We start from the raw sequence: 26,141 nt of genomic DNA, 5'->3' as shown, positions 1-26,141 counted from the left end.
GAAACTGTCATTGGCGTCCGCCTGTTGGTTTCTACCTCTGAAATTTGTTTTCCCGTATGAGGTCTGGCGACCTTGTTGCTGCTGTCGCTGTTGGTATTGCGATCTACCTTGATTATATGCGTAGGAGGATTTTCCCTGGTATGATCCTCTGTAAGAGGGCTGACCTCTGCCTCTGTGTCCTCGAAAGGACTGATTTCTGAACTGTAAGGTGCCTAGAGCTTGTGCAGTATCCGTGTCTTTTTTGATTGCCTGTAGGGCTTCATCAATTTTGTCCCTAAATAGATGTTGTCCGTTATAGGGCATATCCAGTACCTTAGTTTGAATTTCTTGTCTGAAGGATGTTGCCTTGAGCCATCCTTGCCTCCTTAATACTGCTGCACCCGCCAGTTGCCTGAAGCCTGTCATTGCAACATCTACTGCGCAATCGATGATTTCTGATGCTGACATTTGTCCTTCCTTCAGGAGGGATTGGACTTCTTCCTTCAAGTCTTCTGGTATTTCTTTCAGGTATGGGGCGATATCTTCCCATAATTGTCTGTTGTATCTGCCTATTAGCGCAATTGCGTTCGCTATTTTGACAGTCATGGCGGAAGTAGTTGAGAAGCGTTTGCCTATGCCGTCCAATTTCCTGCCCTCCATGTCTGGTGGTGCTGACAGTGGCGAGGATGGATTTCTAGAATTCTTTTGAGCCGCTTGTGTGACTACAGAATCTGGTTTGGGGTGTGCATTAAGGCAGGTAGCTGCTGTTGATGGCGCTTTTTACTTTTTATCCAGTCTGGGTACTACTATAGAGACCGATGCTGGCGTTTGCATCAATTGCTGACCGTGCTCCCATATGTGTTCTATTATGGGAATAGATCTAGTTGTCTTCTTGATCGGATCTTTAAAATCATAAAGAAAACAGTCTGTTTCTTGTGACTCTATAGCCATGTGAAATCTTGTGGCTGCTCTTTCCACCAAGTTGTGGAAACGTCCAATATCCACTGGGGGGGAATCTGAAGTCTGAGGTTCAGGTGAGGCTGGAGAATGAGCTATATACTCCTCATCATCCCTGTGAGAAGAGAGGTCATCCAGTACCTCCCCTTCTTCTGGTTCCTCTTCATCTGATGACTGAACATTATGAACTGGTTCTCTCTCTTGAGAAAGATCTAGAGGTGGTTGTAGGAGAGTAGGGTCTGCAATCCTATGATCACCCCAGATTTTTGCTTTTTGCTTCACTGGTTTACTACTTCTCTGGCTGTGGGCCTGCTAATCAGACCCACAGCCTTGCTGTTCTCTCACTAAATTGACACGTGTACCTTAGGTGCATTTACCAATTGGTACTGGGCCACCTTATCAGACCCTGTAACTCAGGGCATAGGTGTACCCAGGGCCTACCAGGGGCTGCAGCATGTATTATGCCACCCCTGGCTGGCCATCTAAATCTGACACAGCTGGCTGTACGACAGCTGGGGCAAGGTGGTGTAATCACCCCTTGCTTTAGATATAGTATATCTATATCTAACCCTAAAATGGACACATAGATTCCTATCAGTCACTCCTATGGCAGGCCTTGACAATCCTGAAGGCAGAGTGCTTGGAATCATGTGAGATGGTGCTCTGGCATGAGCTGAGCCCGTTTGCAGCTTGCGGAACCAAGTCCTAATAGCTGTTCCATGATAACGCATACCATATACTCTTAAGTGCATTATAATCCTCGCGGTTATATGCCAACTCTGGTATCGCTTTATCAAAACATGTCGAGTAAGGTGTCATATGAATTGGAATATTAACCCCTCACCAATTCTGGCGACGGGGTTAGCATTCCACCCATCTAGAGGGACACGACATGTATGTAACTGTGAACCCCGGTTAAAGTTAACTCGAGCCTCAGCATCACAAAATGGATGCTGCCACCACAGACACAAGTCTGACCTCCTGCTGCTGGGAGTCCTTCCAGCGAGGGAGGCTTGGACAAAGGGTCTCCTGTCAGGGGCGGTGCTAGCACCATCCCAGACAGGGTTTTGTGTATCCTGGGTAGGCAGGGCTTTAGAGGAGGGTGACTGCAAGTGGCGCCCCGGTGCTCACTATGCATCTGCCGGCTAGAACCAGTTCCAGGGGCACACCAGCCCCTGAGCTGGGGAAAGTCCGGCATGGGAGAGGGGTGTAACCACCCCCCTTCCTGGTCCCACCCATGGGCAGGACCTAGTCGCGTGCCAGCCCCTTTTCCTAGTATAAAGATAGGAGCGGGCTCCCTTCCAAATTAGATCATCTTTGAATCCTGAAACTACTTTCTACGAAAGGAACTGAAGACTTCTTCTCAAGATTTCTCCCTTGTGACTAAGGAGTAGTCACCCTGCACCCGCAGGCACCATCTAAGAACACTGCGGTTTGCTGCACGTCCTTCCTCCGGAATCCGACCGACCAGCACGACGAGACCCGGCTTCCCTGGCACCTCTGATCTCTACCTACATCATCAGCCCAGCTGAGATCCGTGGGTGTGACGAGACCTCGAGGGACCGGCCATCTTCAGAACTGCACGACGCTTATCCAGCACGACCGCCGAGGGATCCTCGAGTGAGTGCTTTGGGCCCTAACCCTGAGCAGCTCCAGCACCGAAGTCCAGCCCCCCAGCATCCACCAGATCTGCGTGGGGCCCTTCTGCTCTTTGCTGCTAACCGCGTTGTCCAGCTGCTTGCCTGCTGGCTTGTGGGCCTCTTGACGACGCTCCACGACGACAACACCACTGGTCTGGTTGCTCCAGGCTGGCCCTTGCTCCCCTCCAACAGAGGAGCACCCCGGACCCTCCTGGTCCACTCCAGACGCCATTTGAAGTCCACCGCGTGGGCTTGCATTTGCCAAGACTTGTTGCCCCAATCCTGGGTCCAGCGACGTCAACAGCAGATACCATCGTGGGACAGCTCGCACCTCCATCCTGGTCGCCGACAACGCCTCCTGGTCCGTGAGACTGCAGAGCCCAGCGTCGCCCACACACCTGGTCGAGGTGACTTCAGCCGGTGCCATCCTGGTGCCCATCTAATCACTGGCTAGTGATTCAGAACTTGGTCCCCTCTGCTTACAGGTGTCTTCCATCTTCGATCCAGGCTTGGATCCCTCCGAATCTCGTCACTGGTCGCCTGCCAGCAACTTCTTCTTTCAGGCTCCATAGACTGCAACGAGGATTCCAGACGTCTTTCCAGACCTATGCAGCCGCAGCCCCTGGGCTAGGTAACCTCAGCATTTCGGTGCTCCAGCATAGCGTCACTACCCAAGGGTCCAGATCCTTTTTCGTTTCAGCTCTACCTAGTCGGATTCGTCCGATAACACTAACTTTACGAAATCTAGCATCCATAGACTTTGTCCCGTGAAATTCTGTTGCCGTACCCCCCCACTTTTTGCCTGATACCTGATGCACTTTTCCTTGGTGTGCCCTGGGTCCCTGCCAACCAGGTACCCAGGGCCTGTGTTCCTTACCTAAAAACTGAACTAAAGCCTAAACCCAATTGGCATCTCTGGCCACATGTCAGCCCCTAGTACATGGTACCCTAGGTACCCAGGGCATTGTGACCAGAGAAGACCCCTAAGGGCTGCAGCACTTATAGTGCCACCCTTAGGGGCCCTGTGCCCTGACACACACACACACACACACACACGCACTGCCTTTGTAGGCTGAGTGTCCTGGTGCAGAACTAAACAAAGACTCGACATGGCACACATCCCTGCTTGCATTTGCACTGCTCGCACAAATCAAGCTGCGGATACTAGCTTAATTTTTCACCTCCAATTTCAAATTCCTTCACAGAATGTTTTATAATTTGTAATTTCACATTTTGATTCTTTATTTATATACTCTTTAATATCCTGTTAATGTTATTGAATTTTCTAAGAAGTAACAGATCCTCTAAGAAGGGTTTGCAGACCCGAAAGGGGTCCATGGACCACAGATCAAGAATCACTGATGTAGATCATAGATGTGTTTACTGTTCTGACAAGGACTGGCTGGCTGGACTGCCATTCTGAGTAACTCTGGGCACTAAACTCTGCTCCGCTCTCGGAGTTTGCGGAGATTTGTCAACTACTGTGAGAAAGTGAATTTCTGTTGCAGTACCCCCCCACTTTTTGCCTGATACCTGAAGCACTTTTCCTTGGTGTGCCCTGGGTCCCTGCCAACCAGGTACCCAGGGCCTGTGTTCCTTACCTAAAAACTGAACTAAAGCCTAAACCCAATTGGCATCTCTGGCCACATGTCAGCCCCTAGTACATGGTACCCTAGGTACCCAGGGCATTGTGACCAGAGAAGACCCCTAAGGGCTGCAGCACTTATAGTGCCACCCTTAGGGGCCCTGTGCCCTGACACACACACACACACACACACACACACACACTGCCTTTGTAGGCTGAGTGTCCTGGTGCAGAACTAAACAAAGACTCGACATGGCACACATCCCTGCTTACATTTGCACTGCTCGCACAAATCAAGCTGCGGATACTAGCTTAATTTTTCACCTCCAATTTCAAATTCCTTCACAGAATGTTTTATAATTTGTAATTTCACATTTTGATTCTTTATTTATATACTCTTTAATATCCTGTTAATGTTATTGAATTTTCTAAGAAGTAACAGATCCTCTAAGAAGGGTTTGCAGACCCGAAAGGGGTCCATGGACCACAGATCAAGAACCACTGATGTAGATCATAGATGTGTTTACTGTTCTGACAAGGACTGGCTGGCTGGACTGCCATTCTGAGTAACTCTGGGCACTAAACTCTGCTCCGCTCTCGGAGTTTGCAGAGATTTGTCAACTACTGTGAGAAAATGAATTTCTGTTGCAGTACCCCCCCCACTTTTTGCCTGATACCTGAAGCACTTTTCCTTGGTGTGCCCTGGGTCCCTGCCAACCAGGTACCCAGGGCCTGTGTTCCTTACCTAAAAACTGAACTAAAGCCTAAACCCAATTGGCATCTCTGGCCACATGTCAGCCCCTAGTACATGGTACCCTAGGTACCCAGGGCATTGTGAGCAGAGAAGACCCCTAAGGGCTGCAGCACTTATAGTGCCACCCTTAGGGGCCCTGTGCCCTGACACACACACACACACACTGCCTTTGTAGGCTGAGTGTCCTGGTGCAGAACTAAACAAAGACTCGACATGGCACACATCCCTGCTTTTGCATTTGACTCGTGAGGGACATCTAGTAACGACTAGTGGAACTGCAGCTTGATTCAATGATTTTGCATTTGACTCGTAAGGGACACCTAGTAACGAAGAGTTAAACTGCAGCTCTTTGTAGAATTATTTTGATATTGGATACTATAATATTCACTGCACTGGGCACTAAACTCTGCTCCGCTCTCGGAGTTTGCGGAGATTTGTCAACTACTGTGAGAAAATGAATTTCTGTTGCAGTACCCACCCACTTTTTGCCTGATACCTGAAGCACTTTTCCTTGGTGTGCCCTGGGTCCCTGCCAACCAGGTACCCAGGGCCTGTGTTCCTTACCTAAAAACTGAACTAAAGCCTAAACCCAATTGGCATCTCTGGCCACATGTCAGCCCCTAGTACATGGTACCCTAGGTACCCAGGGCATTGTGACCAGAGAAGACCCCTAAGGGCTGCAGCACTTATAGTGCCACCCTTAGGGGCCCTGTGCCCTGACACACACACACACACACACACGCACTGCCTTTGTAGGCTGAGTGTCCTGGTGCAGAACTAAACAAAGACTCGACATGGCACACATCCCTGCTTGCATTTGCACTGCTCGCACAAATCAAGCTGCGGATACTAGCTTAATTTTTCACCTCCAATTTCAAATTCCTTCACAGAATGTTTTATAATTTGTAATTTCACATTTTGATTCTTTATTTATATACTCTTTAATATCCTGTTAATGTTATTGAATTTTCTAAGAAGTAACAGATCCTCTAAGAAGGGTTTGCAGACCCGAAAGGGGTCCATGGACCACAGATCAAGAATCACTGATGTAGATCATAGATGTGTTTACTGTTCTGACAAGGACTGGCTGGCTGGACTGCCATTCTGAGTAACTCTGGGCACTAAACTCTGCTCCGCTCTCGGAGTTTGCGGAGATTTGTCAACTACTGTGAGAAAGTGAATTTCTGTTGCAGTACCCCCCCACTTTTTGCCTGATACCTGAAGCACTTTTCCTTGGTGTGCCCTGGGTCCCTGCCAACCAGGTACCCAGGGCCTGTGTTCCTTACCTAAAAACTGAACTAAAGCCTAAACCCAATTGGCATCTCTGGCCACATGTCAGCCCCTAGTACATGGTACCCTAGGTACCCAGGGCATTGTGACCAGAGAAGACCCCTAAGGGCTGCAGCACTTATAGTGCCACCCTTAGGGGCCCTGTGCCCTGACACACACACACACACACACACACACACACACACACTGCCTTTGTAGGCTGAGTGTCCTGGTGCAGAACTAAACAAAGACTCGACATGGCACACATCCCTGCTTACATTTGCACTGCTCGCACAAATCAAGCTGCGGATACTAGCTTAATTTTTCACCTCCAATTTCAAATTCCTTCACAGAATGTTTTATAATTTGTAATTTCACATTTTGATTCTTTATTTATATACTCTTTAATATCCTGTTAATGTTATTGAATTTTCTAAGAAGTAACAGATCCTCTAAGAAGGGTTTGCAGACCCGAAAGGGGTCCATGGACCACAGATCAAGAACCACTGATGTAGATCATAGATGTGTTTACTGTTCTGACAAGGACTGGCTGGCTGGACTGCCATTCTGAGTAACTCTGGGCACTAAACTCTGCTCCGCTCTCGGAGTTTGCAGAGATTTGTCAACTACTGTGAGAAAATGAATTTCTGTTGCAGTACCCCCCCCACTTTTTGCCTGATACCTGAAGCACTTTTCCTTGGTGTGCCCTGGGTCCCTGCCAACCAGGTACCCAGGGCCTGTGTTCCTTACCTAAAAACTGAACTAAAGCCTAAACCCAATTGGCATCTCTGGCCACATGTCAGCCCCTAGTACATGGTACCCTAGGTACCCAGGGCATTGTGAGCAGAGAAGACCCCTAAGGGCTGCAGCACTTATAGTGCCACCCTTAGGGGCCCTGTGCCCTGACACACACACACACACACACACACTGCCTTTGTAGGCTGAGTGTCCTGGTGCAGAACTAAACAAAGACTCGACATGGCACACATCCCTGCTTTTGCATTTGACTCGTGAGGGACATCTAGTAACGACTAGTGGAACTGCAGCTTGATTCAATGATTTTGCATTTGACTCGTAAGGGACACCTAGTAACGAAGAGTTAAACTGCAGCTCTTTGTAGAATTATTTTGATATTGGATACTATAATATTCACTGCACTGGGCACTAAACTCTGCTCCGCTCTCGGAGTTTGCGGAGATTTGTCAACTACTGTGAGAAAATGAATTTCTGTTGCAGTACCCACCCACTTTTTGCCTGATACCTGAAGCACTTTTCCTTGGTGTGCCCTGGGTCCCTGCCAACCAGGTACCCAGGGCCTGTGTTCCTTACCTAAAAACTGAACTAAAGCCTAAACCCAATTGGCATCTCTGGCCACATGTCAGCCCCTAGTACATGGTACCCTAGGTACCCAGGGCATTGTGACCAGAGAAGACCCCAAAGGGCTGCAGCACTTATAGTGCCACCCTTAGGGGCCCTGTGCCCTGACACACACACACACACACACACACACACACACACACTGCCTTTGTAGGCTGAGTGTCCTGGTGCAGAACTAAACAAAGACTCGACATGGCACACATCCCTGCTTTTGCATTTGACTCGTGAGGGACATCTAGTAACGACTAGTGGAACTGCAGCTTGATTCAATGATTTTGCATTTGACTCGTAAGGGACACCTAGTAACGAAGAGTTAAACTGCAGCTCTTTGTAGAATTATTTTGATATTGGATACTATAATATTCACTGCCCACTGCTAATCTTGTCCCATAATGCTTTGCAGGGCCTTTGGTTTGGATTGTATTTTTGCCCATAATAACTGTGCTTGGGGTGGTTCTAAGAGGATGGGACCATAACTGAATCGTTCAGCAGGATGTGCTCTTTGTTTTCAAGGCATCTGCTTGGTTCACCCCCTAGGTTAGGGAGGATCCCAAAATCACTACCTCTCTCATTGCTTGCTAACCTTTCATTTTCACTTTTGTGAAATACCTATATGCATTTTTGCATGTAAAGACAGAGATGCTTGTTATTTTACCAAAAATATATGAGGTCTCTATTGATGGAGCATAGTTGCGGAATTCACAGTTTTTGATCAACTTCTTGGAGTTCTGCGTAGTAGTACTCTGCCAACTACGCCCACCCTTAATTCTGAGGAGGAACGATTGAAAACCTAGTCATACTGCGCAGAGTTCCAACCCAATGATGTGGAGCCTCTTCTCTGAAACTGACCAGAGGTCTCTGGTTGAAAGTTCTTTCAGATAAGCTTCCCACCCACCCATGCAAGCATCAGTAGTATTACCCTTTCTGCTTTCGACAGAAAAGAAAATCCTGCATTTAGGTTTGATGGGACCCTTTGCCACACTAAAGCTTGCTTCAAGCACCTTGTGACATGGACTGTATCTTCCCATGAGCCTTTTAACTGTTTCCACTGCAAGACCAGTTCTTGCTGGAAAGGTCTCATACCAAGCCTGCAAAATGGAATGAGGCCTATAAAATATGCCATCTGGCCCAACAAAAAATTGGTTAGCGTCACTATGACTGACTGTTTTGCAGCAATCATTTTTGCCACAGTCTACAACTTTCTCACCCTGTCCGCCAATGGAAACGCTTTTCGCAATTGTGTTGAGTATTGGTCCCAGAAATGTGATCTTTGTCTGGGGTTCCAACAATTATTTCTCTCTGTTCAAAGTGAGACCCAAACTCCGTAAGAGACTGTTGTAGGCATTCATAGAAACCTTTGCTACGTCCCTGGATGGTGCTTTGACGAGCTGGTCGTCCAGGTATGGGAACGCCTGGTTACCTTCTCGACTGAGAAAAGCAGCAACTGGGACAAGACTTTAGGTAAATAGTGGAGGCACTGATTTGATTCCAAAAGGGAGCACCTTGAACTGGTAGTGCTGCGCCTCTACTGCGTATTGCAGGTACTTTCTGTGTTTTCGATGAAGAGGCATGTGGTAGTATGCGTCCTGAAGGTCGAGGTCGTCATAAACTCTCCTTCCTGTATCAGGGGGAATTCTTCTAAAGTAATCATCTAAAATGACTGTTTCTTTAAAGACTTGTTCAGCTGCCTCAGATGCAGCAGTGGTCTCCACTGACCTGTTTTATTTTTGATTAAGATAAATCTTCAATAAAATCCTTTGAGATTGGGTGAAAATTCTATGGTTCCTTTGAAGTGAAGCATGTGAATTTCTATTTAAAGCTCTTTCAAATAAAGATGATGTTCCTTTCTTGCCGACATACTGGATCTCTGGATGAATTTCAATGCGTGATTTATTTTATTTATTTATTTATTATTTTTATTTATTTATTAATCTTGTAGAGCGCGAACAGCTACCCGTGAGGGTTTCCCGGCGCTGATTGGCAGTATAGCATAGTAATCCAGAGGGCAATATATCGCAAAAGCCAGATCTTAAGAAAACTTTGCGGCTTACCGAAGAGAGTTATTGGGCAAAAAGCCAGGTCTTAACGGCTTTGCGGAAACGAAGATGGCAATGCTCCACTCGTAAGTCCAGAGGAAGAGAATTCCAAAGTCTGGGTCCTAGTACAGAAAAGGAACGGCCACCCACTCTGGTGAGCCTAAACTTAGGCACACAGAAAAGGTGTTGGGAGGAGGAACGGAGGGAGCGTGCGGGAACATAGGGTTTGACCAGAGATTGCAGATAAGTGGGAGCAACTTAAATTTTTATCTTGTGCATAAAGCATAGTGCCTTGAATTTGACTTGTTTATCAAGGTTGAGCCAATGGAGTTGTTTGATGCGTTCGGTAATTGGATCATATTTCCGACAGCCACACAGAAGCCGAGCAGCGGGATTCTGGACTAGTTGGAGACGGCGCATGACCGCCCTGGTCGCCCCCAGAAAGAGCACGTTACTATAATCCAATCTAGAGGTCACCAGCGCCGTCACAACAGATCTCTGGGTGTCAGAAGGTAGGATCCAAAAGATTTTTCGCAGCCATCTAAGGATGGTAAAACAGGTGGCTGCAACTTTGTTAGCCTGATCCTTCATCGATAGCTCCCTATCGATAATGACCCAGAGATTTCTCACTCGTTCCGATGGAATGGGTAAGTCGCCCATAGTTGACGGCCAATGTCTCGAGCTCCATAGGTCAGGCTTATTACCGAAGATGAGCACCTCCGTCTTATCGCTGTTGAGCTTAAGGAAATTACAGCTCATCCAGCGGGAGATGTCCCTTAGACCTGATTGTAAAGAAGAAGGTGATGAAGGGTCAGCTTGGGATAGGGAAAACACAATTTGTGAATCATCTGCATAAGTAAAAAGATTAAGACCAGAGTGATGAGCAACATGTGCTAAAGGAACAACATAAAGATTGAAGAGAAGAGGGCTTAGAATAGAACCTTGGGGGACACCATATGGAGAAGGATAAGTATTAGAGGTGGAAGTATTAGAAAAAATTTGAAAGGTCCGGTCAGTAAGAAAAGAAGAGAGCCAATATAAGGCTTTGTCACATATACCAAAAGAGGCAAGGCTACTGAGAAGGATACTGTGCGATACAGTATCGAAGGCTGCACTGAGATCAAGCAATATCTGTGCAGCTGTTTCACCTTGATCGAGTAGTTGGCGAATATTCTCAGTTACTCCTAAAAGAGTGGATTCAGTGGAGAAGCCTTGACGGAAGCCTGACTGGGAGGGGTGAAGGAGATTGTTGGTGACAACAAAACGAGATAAATGTGCATGAATATGCCGTTCCAAAATTTTCGAGAATGCCGGCAACAGCGAAATGGGACCGAAGTTGGCAGCAACATTTGGATCTGCAGTAGGTTTTTTAAGAAGTGGGGTCACCATTGCATGCTTCCAGCTTTGAGGCATCGTGGCTGAATCAAGAGAAGCATTTAACAAAGTACAGATTACATCTAATTGAGAGGACTCAAGTTGACGTAAAACCGAAATTGGTAGGGGGTCCAAGGGTGAGCCAGATTTAATATTGTTTAAAATTTCCAAGAGGGTGGCGGGTACAAGATTTGGCCAAGTCTGCAATAAGGCCGGAGGAGGACAAGAAGTGGTAAAAGATGGAAATACGTCAACGACGGATTTCTCTTGGGCTGCTATGTCTTTGTAAATAGTATCAATTTTAGATGTAAAATATTGGGCAAGTTCATCACATTTCGTGTTGGAGAGAGGGGGGGGTATAGCAGCTGTGTGTGAGCCAGCAAGGTCTTTTACCACCTTAAATAAAACATTGGATTTATTTATGGCTACTGTTATCAAGTTGTTGACATAGGTAGCTCTGGTATGAGCACAGGCCTTGTGGTAAAGTTTCAGTTCAGCTTTATACGTAAGCCCAGCAGCGATTGAATAGTCTTTTCTCCAGGTTCGCTCAAGTCTCTTGCATTGAGATTTGTGAACACGGAGGGTTTCGTTGTACCATGGGGCAGGGGAATTGTGGACAGTATTTCTCTTATTTGTAAGAGGGAGGCAAGTATTTATAGCCTCGGAGAGCCAGGAATTTACCAAGTTGGCAGATGCATTTATATTGTCTAAATTGAGCGGGTATTTAGACATGAGATCATATAGAGCTTTATTGAGAGCGGCTATGTCCAGATTTTTCCAAACTCTCTTTTTAAGATACATAGCAGGATTGGCTGCAGTCTGTGTTTTGTTTTTTGTTATAGTAAATTTGACAAGATAATGATCAGACCAGGGGACAGGCAAGGCAAAAGAACATATAATATGTGAGGAATTTGAAAAAATAGGGTCTAAGAGATGTCCACCCTTATGGGTAGGGCCCTTGTTAAGTAAAGTTAAATTCATGGCAGCAAGGTCATTTATACAATTATCAGCAGAAAGATCATTGGGGTTATCCAAATGTAAATTTAGGTCACCAATAACCAGGAAGTTACTAGAAGAAATAAGTATAGATGATATATAGTCCAGAAACTGGGTATACCAGGAATTTACAGTGCCCGGAGGACAATACATTAGGAGCCCTGTAAGGGTATAATTGGGATTTAAGGTAAGCTTAAAAAACAGAGCATCACATGCGCTCAAAGTGATAGGGTCAGAATGACACTGATATTTTTTGTTAAAAATGATCGCCACACCGCCCCCCGACCTTATAGGGCGGTCATTGCGTAAAATGGGGTAGTCAGTGGGCAACGCTTCGGCGATGTCAGGGCCGGAGCTATCGTGAAGCCAGGATTCAGTAATGAATAATGCATCTGGCGCTTCATCAGTAAGTAAATCGAAAATGTTGCGCTTATGTTTAGGCAAGGAAAGACAGTTATGACTAATAAATGTAAATCCAGGAGGAGAAGGAATAGTCACTAGTTGACGTTGACTGTTGCATAACAAAGGAGTATTTAGCAAAAAAGGGCAGTCAGGGCAATGCTGAGGAAAACAGCCGAGCATGTCGAATGAATGCCTTTCGTGCGTACTAGGAGGTCTAAGGTCGAGTAACTGTTCGCTAGTGTAAAAGTGAGGTACCGTAGAGAAAGGGACAGAGGTTATGGCCCCGGGGCCCGGTTGGGCGTGGACGGGCGCAGACGGGCACGCCTTAGGCGCGCCTTCGGCGCGCCCGCTGCGTCCGCCCGCTGCGCGGACGGGAAATGACACACATTTATACAAGAGGAGGGTGGGAGGGTCTGCGAGCCTAGACCAGATGTGATCTGATTGCACAATTTGCACAACCCACTTGCCTGATGTTATGATCTTCCATGAGGGAGCAAAAAGGGAAATTCTCTGCCACAACATCTGAGAACCAGATGGAAAGGAGTGTACAAGCTGGGAGTCAAGATCTTTTCTGATTGTCATTGTTGCGTGCTTGTGAGGAACCTCTTTTCCTTCCAGAAAACCTCCCATAAGACTGTCGTTGATTTAGATTGAAAGAGTATCCAATTTTTTTAAAACTCTGTTTATTCAAACCATGCTCATCATAAAGTGTGTACAGGAAAAGTATGTTGAAGATCTTACTACATCCGTGGCAATTAAGATCTACAAACTTAAAGGCAGAACATGGATGTTAAGTGAGTATGGCGCTTTTATGGCCTGTAACATTTCATGTGGCTTACGTCAGTGCCTAGCCAACCATAGTGCTCCACCCTTCCCTTAGAAGTACTTCTCTCCCAGTCAGAAACCCCAGAAGTTCTGCCAGGTCCCCCCACCTTCTCCCACTTCTTAGGAAAGCCCCTGCTTTGACAGACCACCTCTTTCGCTCTCTGACACCAGTCTAGATTAACTCCTGATCTACACTTCCTCCTGTGTCAAAGGTGCAGAGCAGGATGAGGGTGTCCAGTTGATGTGATAGCCTGAATAGCTTCTGAAGAGGTCAAAGATCTGCAGCATTCTGTCTTTGGAAAAGGTCGGCTGGGTCAGAAAGAGTAAGATGTCGTCGGCATACAGAGAGAGTCTTTCCTCCCAGTCTCCGTAAATCCTCACCCCCTAAAAATCATGGGGGATAGGGGGCAGCCTTGCCTGATGCTCTTCAGCAGGGCGACCACCCGTAAGACAGCACCACCCACTCTTACCCCAGCTAAAAGGTCCTGGTATAGAAGTCTGACCCATACACAAACTTTCGGCCCAAAGCCCAACCTGGCCAGCGTGGCAAACATATAGTTCTATTCAATGCTATAAAATGCAATTTTTGCGCTGAGGAACTTCAAAATCACCTGTTCTGTTTGAGGCGGTGTGGTCTCATGCAGCACTGCACAGTCAGGCTGCTAGTTTCTTTGCAAGCACCTTTGCCTCTACATTTAATAATGAAATAGGTCTGCAAGAGCCACAGTATGTCGGTGGTTTGCCCTTCTTGTGTATAACTACAATAGTGGTAATTTGCGGGTCCCTCGGCAGACATCCCTTTTCGTGCGCCTCCTGAAACATAGCTAATGTGTTTAACTGCCTTGTCCGCCATCCCTTTATATAGTTCTAATGGCAGGCCATTATCACCTCTACCTTCCCCAATTCTAGGTCTTTCAGTGCACTGTGAGTTCCTCTTCTGTCAAATCAGCTTCCAACATCTCCCTCTCCTCACCTGTGAGCGTCGGGAGGTTTAGATCTCTCAGAAATTCTACACAGTCACTGGCAGTTCTGAACGTTGTGTGCGTGTAGAGACAATCATAGTAATTAGCCAAGAGTCTGCTATGGAGGCACTAGTATTTGGAGCACACCCTCCCCGTCTAGATTCTCCAGGACCCAGGAAAAGAAAACTAGTTACTTACCTGTAACTTCAGTTATCCAGTATTGGTATCTTTCATAGATTTCACAAAACCAGGTGGGTAAAGGGTCTGAGGGAAATTTACAGACCAGCGCGGACAAGTCCCCCTCCTACTATATACATACACTCCAAGAGTCTGCAGGTCACTTACTGAGAAAAGTGAAAACTGATACAGAACGTGAAGCTATAAAGGGAGTCCTCTTAAAGAGGACAGGATCCCATCACCCAGAGAAGTGGCATGCTTCATCATTTGGGATCTCCTCTTAACTGCAGCCTAGTGCAGTTAAGGAGCTACAACTCCTTGCAGATGTCAAAAGGAGGAGCTTGCGGATGTTTTAAAATGTAAACAGAGTATTGAATCTGCTAAAGATCGATGAAGCTACATATGGTATGGTGAGAAAGATCGTGCAGTGTGTATAAAGTGTGAGTTAAAATTGACTACCGAGAGAAAAATATGTTTATTGGATATCTCAGGCTCTTAAGGTTAAAAGCAGTAAAAGCGCGGTCTGACCAAATAAACGAAAGCACTAGTGACGAATAAGATCTACATGTTTCAGCCAAACTAGATCAAAGAATGTGATCATGGCTTTCTGCAGGACCATAGTGTGTAACTACTGCAACAATTGTTATTATGAAGGTGAAAATTAACTTCTTAATACCTTCTTTATTTATTTTTCTTTCACAGAGCGTTGCCTCATGCCCTGAGTTGTTGCCAGGAGCGGTGAGCGGTGTCCCCGACTTCATACGGGTAAGAAGATTGATTGTAGACCTTTTCATGACGGAATATTTTTTTATAAATCTGATGGCAAACTGACTGATATGAGACTTTACACTTTGTGAATGTGTTCCTTTTTTTCTCTCTCTTTCCCAACAGGTGATTTCCAAGTATCCCTGTAGTTTTGTTTACAAAGAGCACGCAGGTATACTAGTTGGTTGTATCGTTCCTCATACATTCTTATTGTGGTAATTTTAACCTTCTTTTAATAATATTTGTTGCATTAGTAACACACTATGGTCCTTAAGAAAGCCATGATCACATTCTTCGATCAAGTTTGGCTGAAACATGTAGACCTTATTCATCACTGGCGCTTTTGTTTATTTGCTCAGACCACGCCTTTATTGCTTTTAACCTTGACACCCTGAGATATCCAATAAACATATTTTTCTCTCTGTAGTCAATTTTAACAACACTTTATACACACTGCAACATTTTTGTCACCACACCATATGCAGCTTCATCGATCTTTAGCAAATCTAGCACTCTGTTTACATTTTAAAACATCCGCAAGCTCCTCCTTTTGACATCTGCACGGAGTTGTAGCTCCTTAACCGCACTAGGCTGCAGTTAAGAGGAGATTCCAAATGATGAAGCATGACACTTCGGTGGGTGATGGGATCCTGTCCTCTTTAAGAGGACTCCCTTTATAGCTTCACGTTCTGTTGTGCTGTATCAGTCAGTTTTCACTTTTCTCAGTAAGAGACCCGCGGACTCTTGGAGTGTATGGGTCTTTCATAGATTCACATGCTTGAATCATCCCGCCTTTGAGGTGGGAGTTTCACTGTAAAAAAACATATATATAATAGTAGTAATACATATCATGAATAATGCACTGCATAGTCATTGCAGTAGCCTATCCCTGTCCTTTTGTAAAAAAGAACCAAAGTTGAAATACAGCCAATCAGGTTCTAGCACCCTCTAGAACACTCCGCAGAGAGGCAAGTCCATCAGATTTTCTAGCACGAGTGACCAGAATGATATACATCAGGGGAGGAGGGTGAGTTGCATGCGAATCTATGAAAGATACCAATACTGGATAACTGAAGTTACAGGTTACTCGTTTTCTTATCCAGTATTGGATCTTTCATAGATTCACATGCTTGAATCACAATAGCTAGCAGTGATACAATTTTAATCTTAGAGGATGGCAGCTATCATATGAATGGCAAATCGATATCCTCATAAATAGATATACATGTACATCTCTACTCCATATGTATGACAATATAAAAAAGAAGCATTTATGCATAAAGACAACTCAAACCAGCAATCACAAGTGAAGCAAATACATTGAATTAGCATTAATAATTAATCACCTGCAAAACAAGGCTTATCTTATTGGAAAAGACTGCTTGTCCTATTGCTGCTTCAGCCTCCATAGCCAAATCCAAGCAGTAATGCTGCATAAATGTATGCATATTCTTCCATGTTGCGACACGGCAAACTTTATCCAATGGCACTCCAGCAAAAAGCACCGCTCAGGATGACACTGCTCTCATGGAATGAGACTTAGGTTTGAAAGAAAGCAGTTTGCCTACTTTAACATGGCAAAAATGAAGAGCAGCTGCAATCCACCTTGCAATTGTTTCTTTAGTCACTGCAGTACCTGGCTTTTGCGCACCATAGGATACAAACAGTTAATCAGATCTCAGGATGGTCTTAGTACGTGAAAGATAACATTTGAGGCATCTCTTTATAGACAATGTAGGAAGTGCCATGTCAGCAGGAGAATTAGGATTAGGAAAGAATGTTTGTAGATTAGCCAGCTCATTAAGGTGGAAAGTTGACAGTACCTTTGGAATACATGCAGGATTCATTCAAAGGAGAACATAGTCATTTGTAAAGTGAAGGTAAGGCTCTTTAATTGCAAAGGCTTGAATTTTGCTGATTATCCTGGCAGAAGTAAGAGCTAACAAAACAACTTTCCAGGAAATGTATTTTGAGCTCAGCTCTGTGTATAGGCTCAAAAGGTTTATTCATAAATTGCACCAGAACCAGATTAAGTCTCAATTCCAAATGAGGAGCTCTTACAGGAGGATATACTCTGAAAATTCCCTTTATAACCTGTTTTACCAGTCGACAAGAACAAAGAGTTAAACCTCCAGAGGATCGCCTGTAAGTAAAGATGGCGGCTGGATGTAACTTAATAGATGTGAACATAAGGCTAGATTTAGCCAGGAAAAGCAGATCAGGTAAAATGTTATCTGAAGACTCATGTGGGTGCACACTGTTCCGAAGGCACAATGAACAGAAATGTTTCCATTTGAGAGTGTAAGTTTTAATCGTGGACGGTGCCCTTGCTTTAGAAAGGATGTCCCTACAGTCTTGCGGTAGGTCTAATTCCTTGAACTCAGCGAGTTCTGTAACCACGCATGAAGTTGCAGCGGGGCTGGATGGAGAATCTGACCCCTGCTCAATGTTAATAATCAATCAATCAATCATCGTATTTATATAGCGCACTACTTACCCAGAGGGTAAGTAGTTAATAGTGTTGACGATACTGGAAGGCGATAAGATCTGCATTCTGAGAGAAGGAGAAGCACTGTGAACCAGTGCCGGCGTGGCCAACGTGGAGCCATGAGAATCACATGGCATGGCTCTCTTTTCAGTTTTATCAGGAGTCTTGGAATTAACGGAAAGGGAGGGAACGCATAGGTGAAGATCCCTGTCCATCTAACCAGAAAAGCGTTTCCCCATAAACCTTTTTCTGGCTTCCAGCGGGCAAAGAATTGACATTTCCAGTTCATCTCGGAGGTGAACAGATCCAACTTGGGCTAGCCCCACATGTGGAAGATTGACTCGAGAACCTTCTGATCTAGCTCCCATTCGTGGCAAGAGTTGGAAGTCCTGCTCAAGGTACCTGACAGGCTGGTCTTCACTCCTGGGAGATATTCCACCTTGATGGATATGTGGTGAAAGAGAAGCTACTTCCACATTTCCGGTGCTTCCTTCTATAGGATGTGGTGGCGTGTGCCTCCTTGTTTGTTCAGGTAATGCATGCATGTGATATTGTTTGCCCTTATCAGACCTGAGGATCCCTGAACCCTAGGGGAGAAAGCCTGTAAGGCTAGAGAAATGTCTCGGCGCTCCAGGAAATTGATGTGCATCTTTGAAAGCACTTTGTACTACTTGTCCCTTATCCAGAGGTCTTGAAGGTGGGCCCCCCCATCCTTCTAGAGAAGCGTCCGTAGAGGGGGCGAAATCCGGAGTCAGAGAAAAGAAAGTTAGCCCTATTGAGAGATTTCTGGGGCACTGATCCAGAGCAGAGCTGCCTGCATGACTGGAGTTATTCGCACCAGGTCGTCAAAAGATCCGGTCACCTGAAGCCATTGATTGTCTAGCTCCTCTTGTATTGATCCCATCCTGAGACAAGCGCAAGGTACCATTAGAATTGCAGAGGACATCAAGCCCAGTAGAGATTTTATCAGCCTCACAGAAGTGAACTTTTTTCCTCTTAACTTTATTGCTAGGGAAATGAGATGTGTTTGCCTTTCTGTGGATAAGAATGCCTTGTCGTGGATAGTGTCTTAGACTGCTCTGAGAAAAAGCGTCTTTTGAGATGGTTGCAGAACTGACTTTTGAAGATTGAGAGTTAGTCCCAGGGAACAAAACATTTGTAGGGAGATTGAAGTTGCTTTTGAGGCTTGTTCGAAAGACGGTGCTTTCACTAACCAGTCGTCTGGGTAAGGAAACAGCTGCCGGCCCTGCAGCCTGAGATGAGCAGCATTTGGAGCCAGACATTTAGTGAATACTCTTGGTGCTGACCACAGACCAAAAGGGAGAACTATGAACTGAAAATGAGCACCTGCCACAGTGAAAAGGAAACATTTTTTGATGTTTGGGATGAATAGGGAAGTGGAAATATGCAAACTCTGCCAACTGGGGTGATCAAAATCAGCACTGTCCGGGAATTTCACAACATCCAAAGTACGGATGGAATCAGAGTTATGGAGGAAAAACGTAATGTAACTTCCCTGACTAGTAGATCAAAAGAGCACAGCCCAATGACCCTGGCTCTCCCATTTCCAGGACGTACATTTTGGGCATTTGGAGTTCTGTGCCATTGTAAACAGGTGAACATCTGGAAACAAATTGTTACTGACTTGTAGTCCAGGTGCATTACAGGCGCCTTCAAAGAAATCATAAACTTTAGAATAATTCTCACTGAATGCAGCGGCCCGCAACACTAATATCCAATATATGAAATTGTGAGAGGGTGAAGAGTTCAGCTTAGCAAAATGCAACAAATCGCCTCCAAAAAGTCTATTTAGTTGAAAGTTTAACATTATTTTGACTGTAAGAAAGCGGATTAATAAAGGCTGAGGTTATGAGACCTCTCCATGTAATAATGGTGCAATCTTTACTAGGGTCAGTTAAACAAGTTACTTACCTGCTGTAACGCTTTATCTGGTAGAGACTATCTACCCACGGATTCCTTATCTTATAATTTTTCCACACCATCCTGGATCCATAAAGTTTGGAGCAATCCCCCTTGCACACCAGTAGGTGGCGTAGTTCGGCTCCAGGTGGCATTGATGGAGTCATTCGGGCTGGAAGTAACATGCGCTGTTCCTATATAGGCACAACCCTTGGGTGTGACCTCAGTTCTTGACTAGTTTTTCCTGTATCAGAAGCATGGAGCCAAGCTGAGGAAGAGTAACTAGCGAACCACAAATGAGGTGCAAAAGGATCTCTGAATTTGAAAAGGCAGTCCACAGAACGGGGAGCATGGGAGAGTCATTAAGTAATCTGTGGCAAGATAGGGTTTCTGCCAGATAAAGTGTGACTGAAGATAAGTAACTTGTCCATCTGATAGAGACTTCTAGTCGCAGACTCTTTACCTTAGAACAGATACCAGAGCAATCTCTCTCCCTGAAGGAGGGTCTGATGATTGTTATCAGACAAAGAAGTCCTGGAGGAACAAACAGGCGAAGTGCCCATATCACTGGACAGGACTGTCAGGGCAGTAGTTGTTTGGTAAACGTGTGCAGCAATGCCCACATAGCTTCCTGACAGATGTCCAAGACTGGGACTCTTCTAGCTAATGCAGTGGTCGCAGCTCTGGCTCTGGTGGAATGGGCTCTTAGGTCCTCAGGGGGATGTTTCTTGGTCACTGAATAGCAGATCTTAATACAGAGGATGATTGTGAGGAAATGGGTTGTATTATATGGTGTGGTGGTGTGACCTCACTGTGTAATAAATCAAAGAAGAGACATTTGACAGGAGCATGGATGTCTGTAGTAGTGTGATTAAAATTGCATGCATTAGTTCCCTTTTTTGGACTGCTTCTCCTTGGATATTTCTTTTATGCAGTCCTCTGGAGTCAGAGGGAGTCCAGTTTTCCTCTTAGTCTAATTCCCTTCATGTCTTTAAGGGCCCTCTTTGACACTCTGGGACACAACTCACAGTCCTTGGTGGATTGAGAGGCCAGAAAGCACACCACACAGACCTAATGAGGGTCAAAAGCAACTTCTTACCACTACAAGGCCACTCGACAAGTTCGAAAGGCATTGTGTATGGAAACTTTGGCTTAAAATGCAAAATAAGTCTGAGTTTGCTTTGCAGCAATAGAAAATGTTCAATGAACATCTCTGACAAAATAACAATCAGAAAAAAAGAGTTAAAAATGTGTTTCAAGGTGCCACCTCCACAATCTGGAAATAAAACAACTCTGAAGTGACTGTCAGTACAAGTAATTTTAGGACTGGCATTTTCTAGACCTCTAAATGGCACAGGGTACTTTTTCTTTATTCTAATGCTAAACCTATTGGCCTCCTTTTTCTCTTCATCGTGGACATATTTAGCAGCAATTTAAGTTAAGGGGAAAAGAAGAACCACCAGTTACGCAACAGATGTCTGACCCATTAAGGTGTCGGTTCTGGAGTCACAGTCACTCCAGTAATGCTTTGCAAAGGCAAGGACCAATCTCCAAAAGGCTCCTAGGCAATTGTCTTTGAGACATTTTTAAAGAGGGCAGCGATACCGGATTTTCCTCACACTGATTGGGGCCTAGGTCTACCTACCATGGAACCATTAGTTTTGCAGGCTGAGTGATAAATGTGGCTGAATCTTTAAACTCTTGCAAGAGCTCCTGCATGCTTGCATGTGACACAAACTGCCTTTGTTGCCCCACCATCTCACCTTGGCATGATGACATGGAGTACGTATCTAGGCAGCACCAGCCCTGTGCTCTCATGTCAATTAATCATTGGTCTAATCCTTGCCTTCAGAAACGACATATGGCCAACAGACTGTAATGAGCTTGAAGTGTGCAAATCTAACTTGGAACCTGTAGGAAGCTGGCTCTGCATATACTACACCAAAGTGAGGTATAGTTTGCACAGAGTCCAGTGGAAGCCCAAAGGTAGGTAGAGGTAAAAGTGGACAGGACCTTACTCTCTATTTGTGGTAGTGTGGTCGAGCAGTAAGGCTGTATCCAAGGGTTGTGTTAAGCATTTTTTGTACTCAATCAGCAAATGATATCACACACTCAAACACTGAACTTCAGACCAATTGGTTTTGTATATAAATATTCTTTTAGTTATTTTATATTCCACATCCAAGCACGCCTGGCTCAGGTAGGCAATAAATACTTTACATTAGTAATGCAGTTTGTAAACAGTTTGAATTGCAATTGTATATGCACTTTGATTTGATTATAGTAGAGCTACTAGTAATGCAATGCTTTGGATATACTGTGCATATACTTTGTATTGGATTTTTAGTAGAATGTCAAGTAGATTACTTTACAGATTACTTTTCTTACACAGTGCAGTATACCTGGATACTGCACTGGGACATTCCCTGTAAACAGGTAGGTAAAAGTGTTTTAGTTATTTAGTTATGGTGTTAAAGGGTTTTATAAATTATTCAACTCTACACTTAAAAACTTTTCATAGAAAAACAGTCAGTGTTATTCTATGGAGGAAAATAGCGTTATTGGTTCAAAGGTAAGTATTCGGTAGTGGAAGTTGGTATTCTGGGGTTACATTTAGGGGACCCTGGGACGCTCTTGTTCTACTCTCAGCAGCACTAGGGCGGCCGGGTGCAGAGTGCTGAGGTCCAATGTTATCCAATGAGAGATAGGGGACCTCCGATTGGTGGTTGCTTAGAAGCAGGCCACTGGGTTGTGGGAGCAAACCTTCTGGACTGAAGCTCAAGGCAAATGGGGGTTCAAGCCAGCACAGCAGGTGCACCCTCAGCGGCATAGGGGTTGCTCAGTGCAGAGGGCTGTTTTGGGGTCAGGCGCTCTGTAGCTTTCAACAGGGGAGTCTCCGGTTTGCAAACACACTGCAGGCTCGGGGACGAAGGTCTTCTAGGAGCGACCACCACTTGGAGAGCTAAGTTGGGATGCTGGAGGTTGGTTAGGCACCGTGATTGGGCCACTCATGGCCATGGGGCGTCGGTTGCAGGGGTGCCTTTTAGGGTTGGATCTTCTTACCAGCTCCTGGTCACGGTTGGGGCGACCTTCCGGTTTGAGGCTGCAGGCGTCGGTTGGAGCCTTGAGGCAAGTCGGGATCAACGGATCTGGAAGGAGGCTTGGCACCTAGTCTCAGGATGTGCATTACACCCGAGAGCAGCAGGCTCTCGGCCCAGGGGTCCAGAAACATGTCTGGTGGTGGCAGCTGAAAGCAGCCACTCAGTCTGGGCAATAGTGATAGGTCGTTTTTCATGGGGCATCTCTAAGATGCCCTCTGTGTGCATTTTTCATTAAATCCCACACTGGCATCAGTGTGGGTGTAATGTGCTGAGAAGTTGGATAACAAACTTCTCGGTTTTAGTATAGTCACTAGTAAAGTGCACCCAGCCAGAGGGGTGACTGATCAATGCCAGGGCAGTGGGTTGTCGGCATTATGATGCTGTGGAGTTTGCAAGGACAAACTCCCAGCACTATATACTCTTAATGGTAGCACTGCATTTACAATGTCTAAGAATGGACTTAGACACTGTAGGGGTACAAGACTCATCCATCTGTACCCTCACCACTGGTATAGCGCACCCAGCTAGAGGAGTTACTGATCTATGCCAGGGCAGTGGGTTGTAGGAATGGCATACATGGATGTGTGCCATGTTGGCTCTTCACTTTGTTCTGCACCAAGACACGCAGCCTGCAAAGGCAGTGTGTGAGTGTAAAGGTACAGGGCCTCTAAGGGTGGCACAATAAGTGCTGCAGCCCTTAGAGGTCTTCCCTGATCACAGTGCCCTGGGTACCTGTGGTACAATGTACCAGGGGCTGACCACCTGAGGCCAGAGATGCTAATTGGGATTCAATGCAGTTCTTAGGGAAAGAACATAGTCCCTGGGTACCTGATTAGCAGGTGCCCAGGGAGCACTCAGTCAAAGAAACATCAGCAGTTCAGCAAAAAGTGGGGGAAACCATGCAGAAAGAGGGCACTGTCTCACAGAACCTTATTAATTACTGAAAATCCACTCCACAGATCGAGGAAGGGCATGTGGTGAGAAATCCGCAATTAGCTAAAGTAGCCACCAAAAAAAGTGTTTCTTAACTCCTTATTCTTCTGATGGCTACTTCTAATCACTGATTCTTCATCCTGCGAATTGATACCAAAGCAATGCACCCTCAAATGAGGTGGGTTTTATGAGTGAACTTCACAGCAGTGAGCCCTGTAGGACTGGGCAGGAAAAATGACTCTTTCCCCCCAAGTCCCCCCATGCAGATTTAAAAGACGATATAGCAGTCTTTGGTAAAAACAAATATGCATGGAAGAAGACATGGCTTGCTAAGCACTACAAAATGGATTCTCAGATCATTAGGGAGGGTCTGGCTTAGTAGAAAGGCCCTCTGAGGCAGTGGCGTGTGGCTTCAGCAGAGCGGTGTTCAACAGTTGTGGTCATTAGGCTTTAAATTGATAGAAATCAGGCCTCCGTCACACCTTGCCTTCTTGGTATTGCCATTTGGGTTACGTAAAATCCTGGGACTGTGGTATTTAAGATAATTGAAGAGAGGCACCATAAGTCCTCAGGCTAAGCCTGAGTTAACAGCATGTGTCAGTTGCAATAAGGCCTTCATGTGACTGGCTAGTGTTCAAGGCAAAGGATATTGCTAAACGTCAGGCCGCTCTTGACGCCGAGGGCCCTCTCAACATTAGTGGCCACATACAATTTTGGAATAACCTTTGTGGAAGTCATCGTCAGAGGTATTAAAGGGTTAAAGGGGAGACCAAAAGCACATGCATATAAGTGTAGTCCCCTCACTACGCCTTTGTACCTGGATCTCAATTGTGGCAGTAAATCTAGATAAACTTCCTTTCAAACAACAACTTTAAAAACATTTAGTCTAGAAGAAGAACAAACGTATGAAACCACAGATATCCCCACCCAGTCAAAACCCACCTAAGATTATCTAAAAAAAAAAAAAGGACATATCCCCATGTTGAAAGATCTTGCTCACAATATCCAGAAAAAGATTGGAGGAAACGGACTTGGTTGGCTGATCATAGAGAACGTGAAAGCTGCATATATGTGGCTGTACACTATTGCTGCTGGAAAAGGAGAATACAAATGGGAGTAAGCAGCAGGGTACTTAATGCGTTTCTATATTTCATTTTCTAATTACTATCCAATGTCTATCAGAATAGAAAAAGATGTTGCCTTTACATAGGCATGCATTTATTTTTTAATTGCTGATATTTTTTCTCTCCAAAGTAACAGCTTTCCAAGATCCCGCAAGATAGTGGAGGTAATCAGTATTTACAAAAAAAATGCTACGCCCACAAGAGTGGGGCTGTATTTTGTAGTATACTAGCTGGAACTGAGATGATGTGTGGGACTGGAGAAGGTACAAGGGAGGACACATTGAACAATGAGAGCTTGTGGGACCAATTCACATAATCTCTTGGCCTCAGTTTACACCCTTTGTTTCAGACAATTATCATCACCAACAGTTCTCACTTCCTACAAGTTACATCTGTTTTTTCAAAGCCCTTCTCGATCCTATACTAGCACCTACCCCAAAATAAGTTTCTCCTTGGTCTTCCCTTATGATCCTCGTTTTTGCTCTCTGGTATATACATCAGCTTCTATCTGTCTTTCTATTTATTTTTGTGAAGTAATAAGTCATCTCACCTTTGGTCATGGTTCTTAGACCTTGAGGACTCAGAATAGGTATCAACGGAAGGAGAATAATGGTGGTGCACTTCACTGTTGTCCTCAGTCGCTGGAGAGCGAACCACTTTATCTCCACTTTCTGTCTGAGATTTTACCTCTGTTCTGTGAAGAAAAAAGGGTGCCTCTGAAATAAGAGCACTCACTGTTTAAACCATCGAAACAAAATCAGTAGCACAATTACATAATAAGTGGAAGGTGGTCTCATCTATCAGACCGCTTTTCGGTTCGCTTAACTATCAATCAATGGAAGTTAGCTGGAAAGGAGTGGGGGGATAGAAGTCCTGTGACAGATGCAAAAAAGTGCGATGGGTCCAGCTGTTCAGTCATGCAGTAAAGGGTTGACATCAGGAAGAAAAGTATAAATTACAATCTGTAGCAACTCAAGCACTCCTAGTCCCACCTCACTTTCTGTGTAAGAGTCGCATGCTATACCAGGTTGCACTGGATAGAAATAGAAATTGAAGCCAAACAACAGCACAGCTGTGTTTGTGCCCAGGCGCTGTCCTAAGGTCTTATTCTGCCTCCCCACGGACAATTCCATTTAACCCATGTTCTGCCAAGGTGGACTCCACTGGAGATGGTGAACGCTTCAGATGAGAGTGAACCAATGGATTAAAAAAACAAAGTGTGTAGATTTAATACTGGTACCTGAACCCGTGGTTCCACAAACCGGATTGTCTTTGAATCACAGGCTTTTTTTGAACAGTTCAGATTGTCAGCCTGGAAGTCAATAGTGCTGGAAAGCCACAAATCTAGCATAACATATTTTTGTTTCAGCACACATTATATTGATATATTGTGTACATGTTTATCTAGTTTTAGATCAGAGTGGCTAGCAGTAAATAGCTGGAAGGTGCAAGTTAAGCTGATGCCTCATCTGAAAAC

At 45.1% G+C, this 26,141-nt stretch overlaps 1 protein-coding gene across 2 annotated transcripts in view; it reads right to left on the bottom strand.

Annotated features, from left to right (window-relative positions):
* CEP350 (centrosomal protein 350) overlaps window positions 1–26,141 on the bottom strand; it is a 1,459,870-nt gene that overhangs the window by 625,867 nt on the left and 807,862 nt on the right. For both annotated transcript variants that reach the window (XM_086955422.1, XM_086955428.1), the window contains exon 21: window positions 25,215–25,358. In XM_086955422.1, coding sequence (XP_086811548.1) covers window positions 25,215–25,358 — 144 coding nt within the window. The remainder of the gene's footprint in view (window positions 1–25,214; window positions 25,359–26,141) is intronic.

Source organism: Lissotriton vulgaris, chromosome 1_1 (genome assembly GCF_964263255.1).
Source record: "Lissotriton vulgaris chromosome 1_1, aLisVul1.2, whole genome shotgun sequence".
Lineage (NCBI taxonomy): Eukaryota > Metazoa > Chordata > Amphibia > Caudata > Salamandridae > Lissotriton > Lissotriton vulgaris.
The sequence above is the reverse complement of the archived record's forward strand: the minus strand, read 5'-3'. Positions and strand labels throughout refer to the sequence as shown.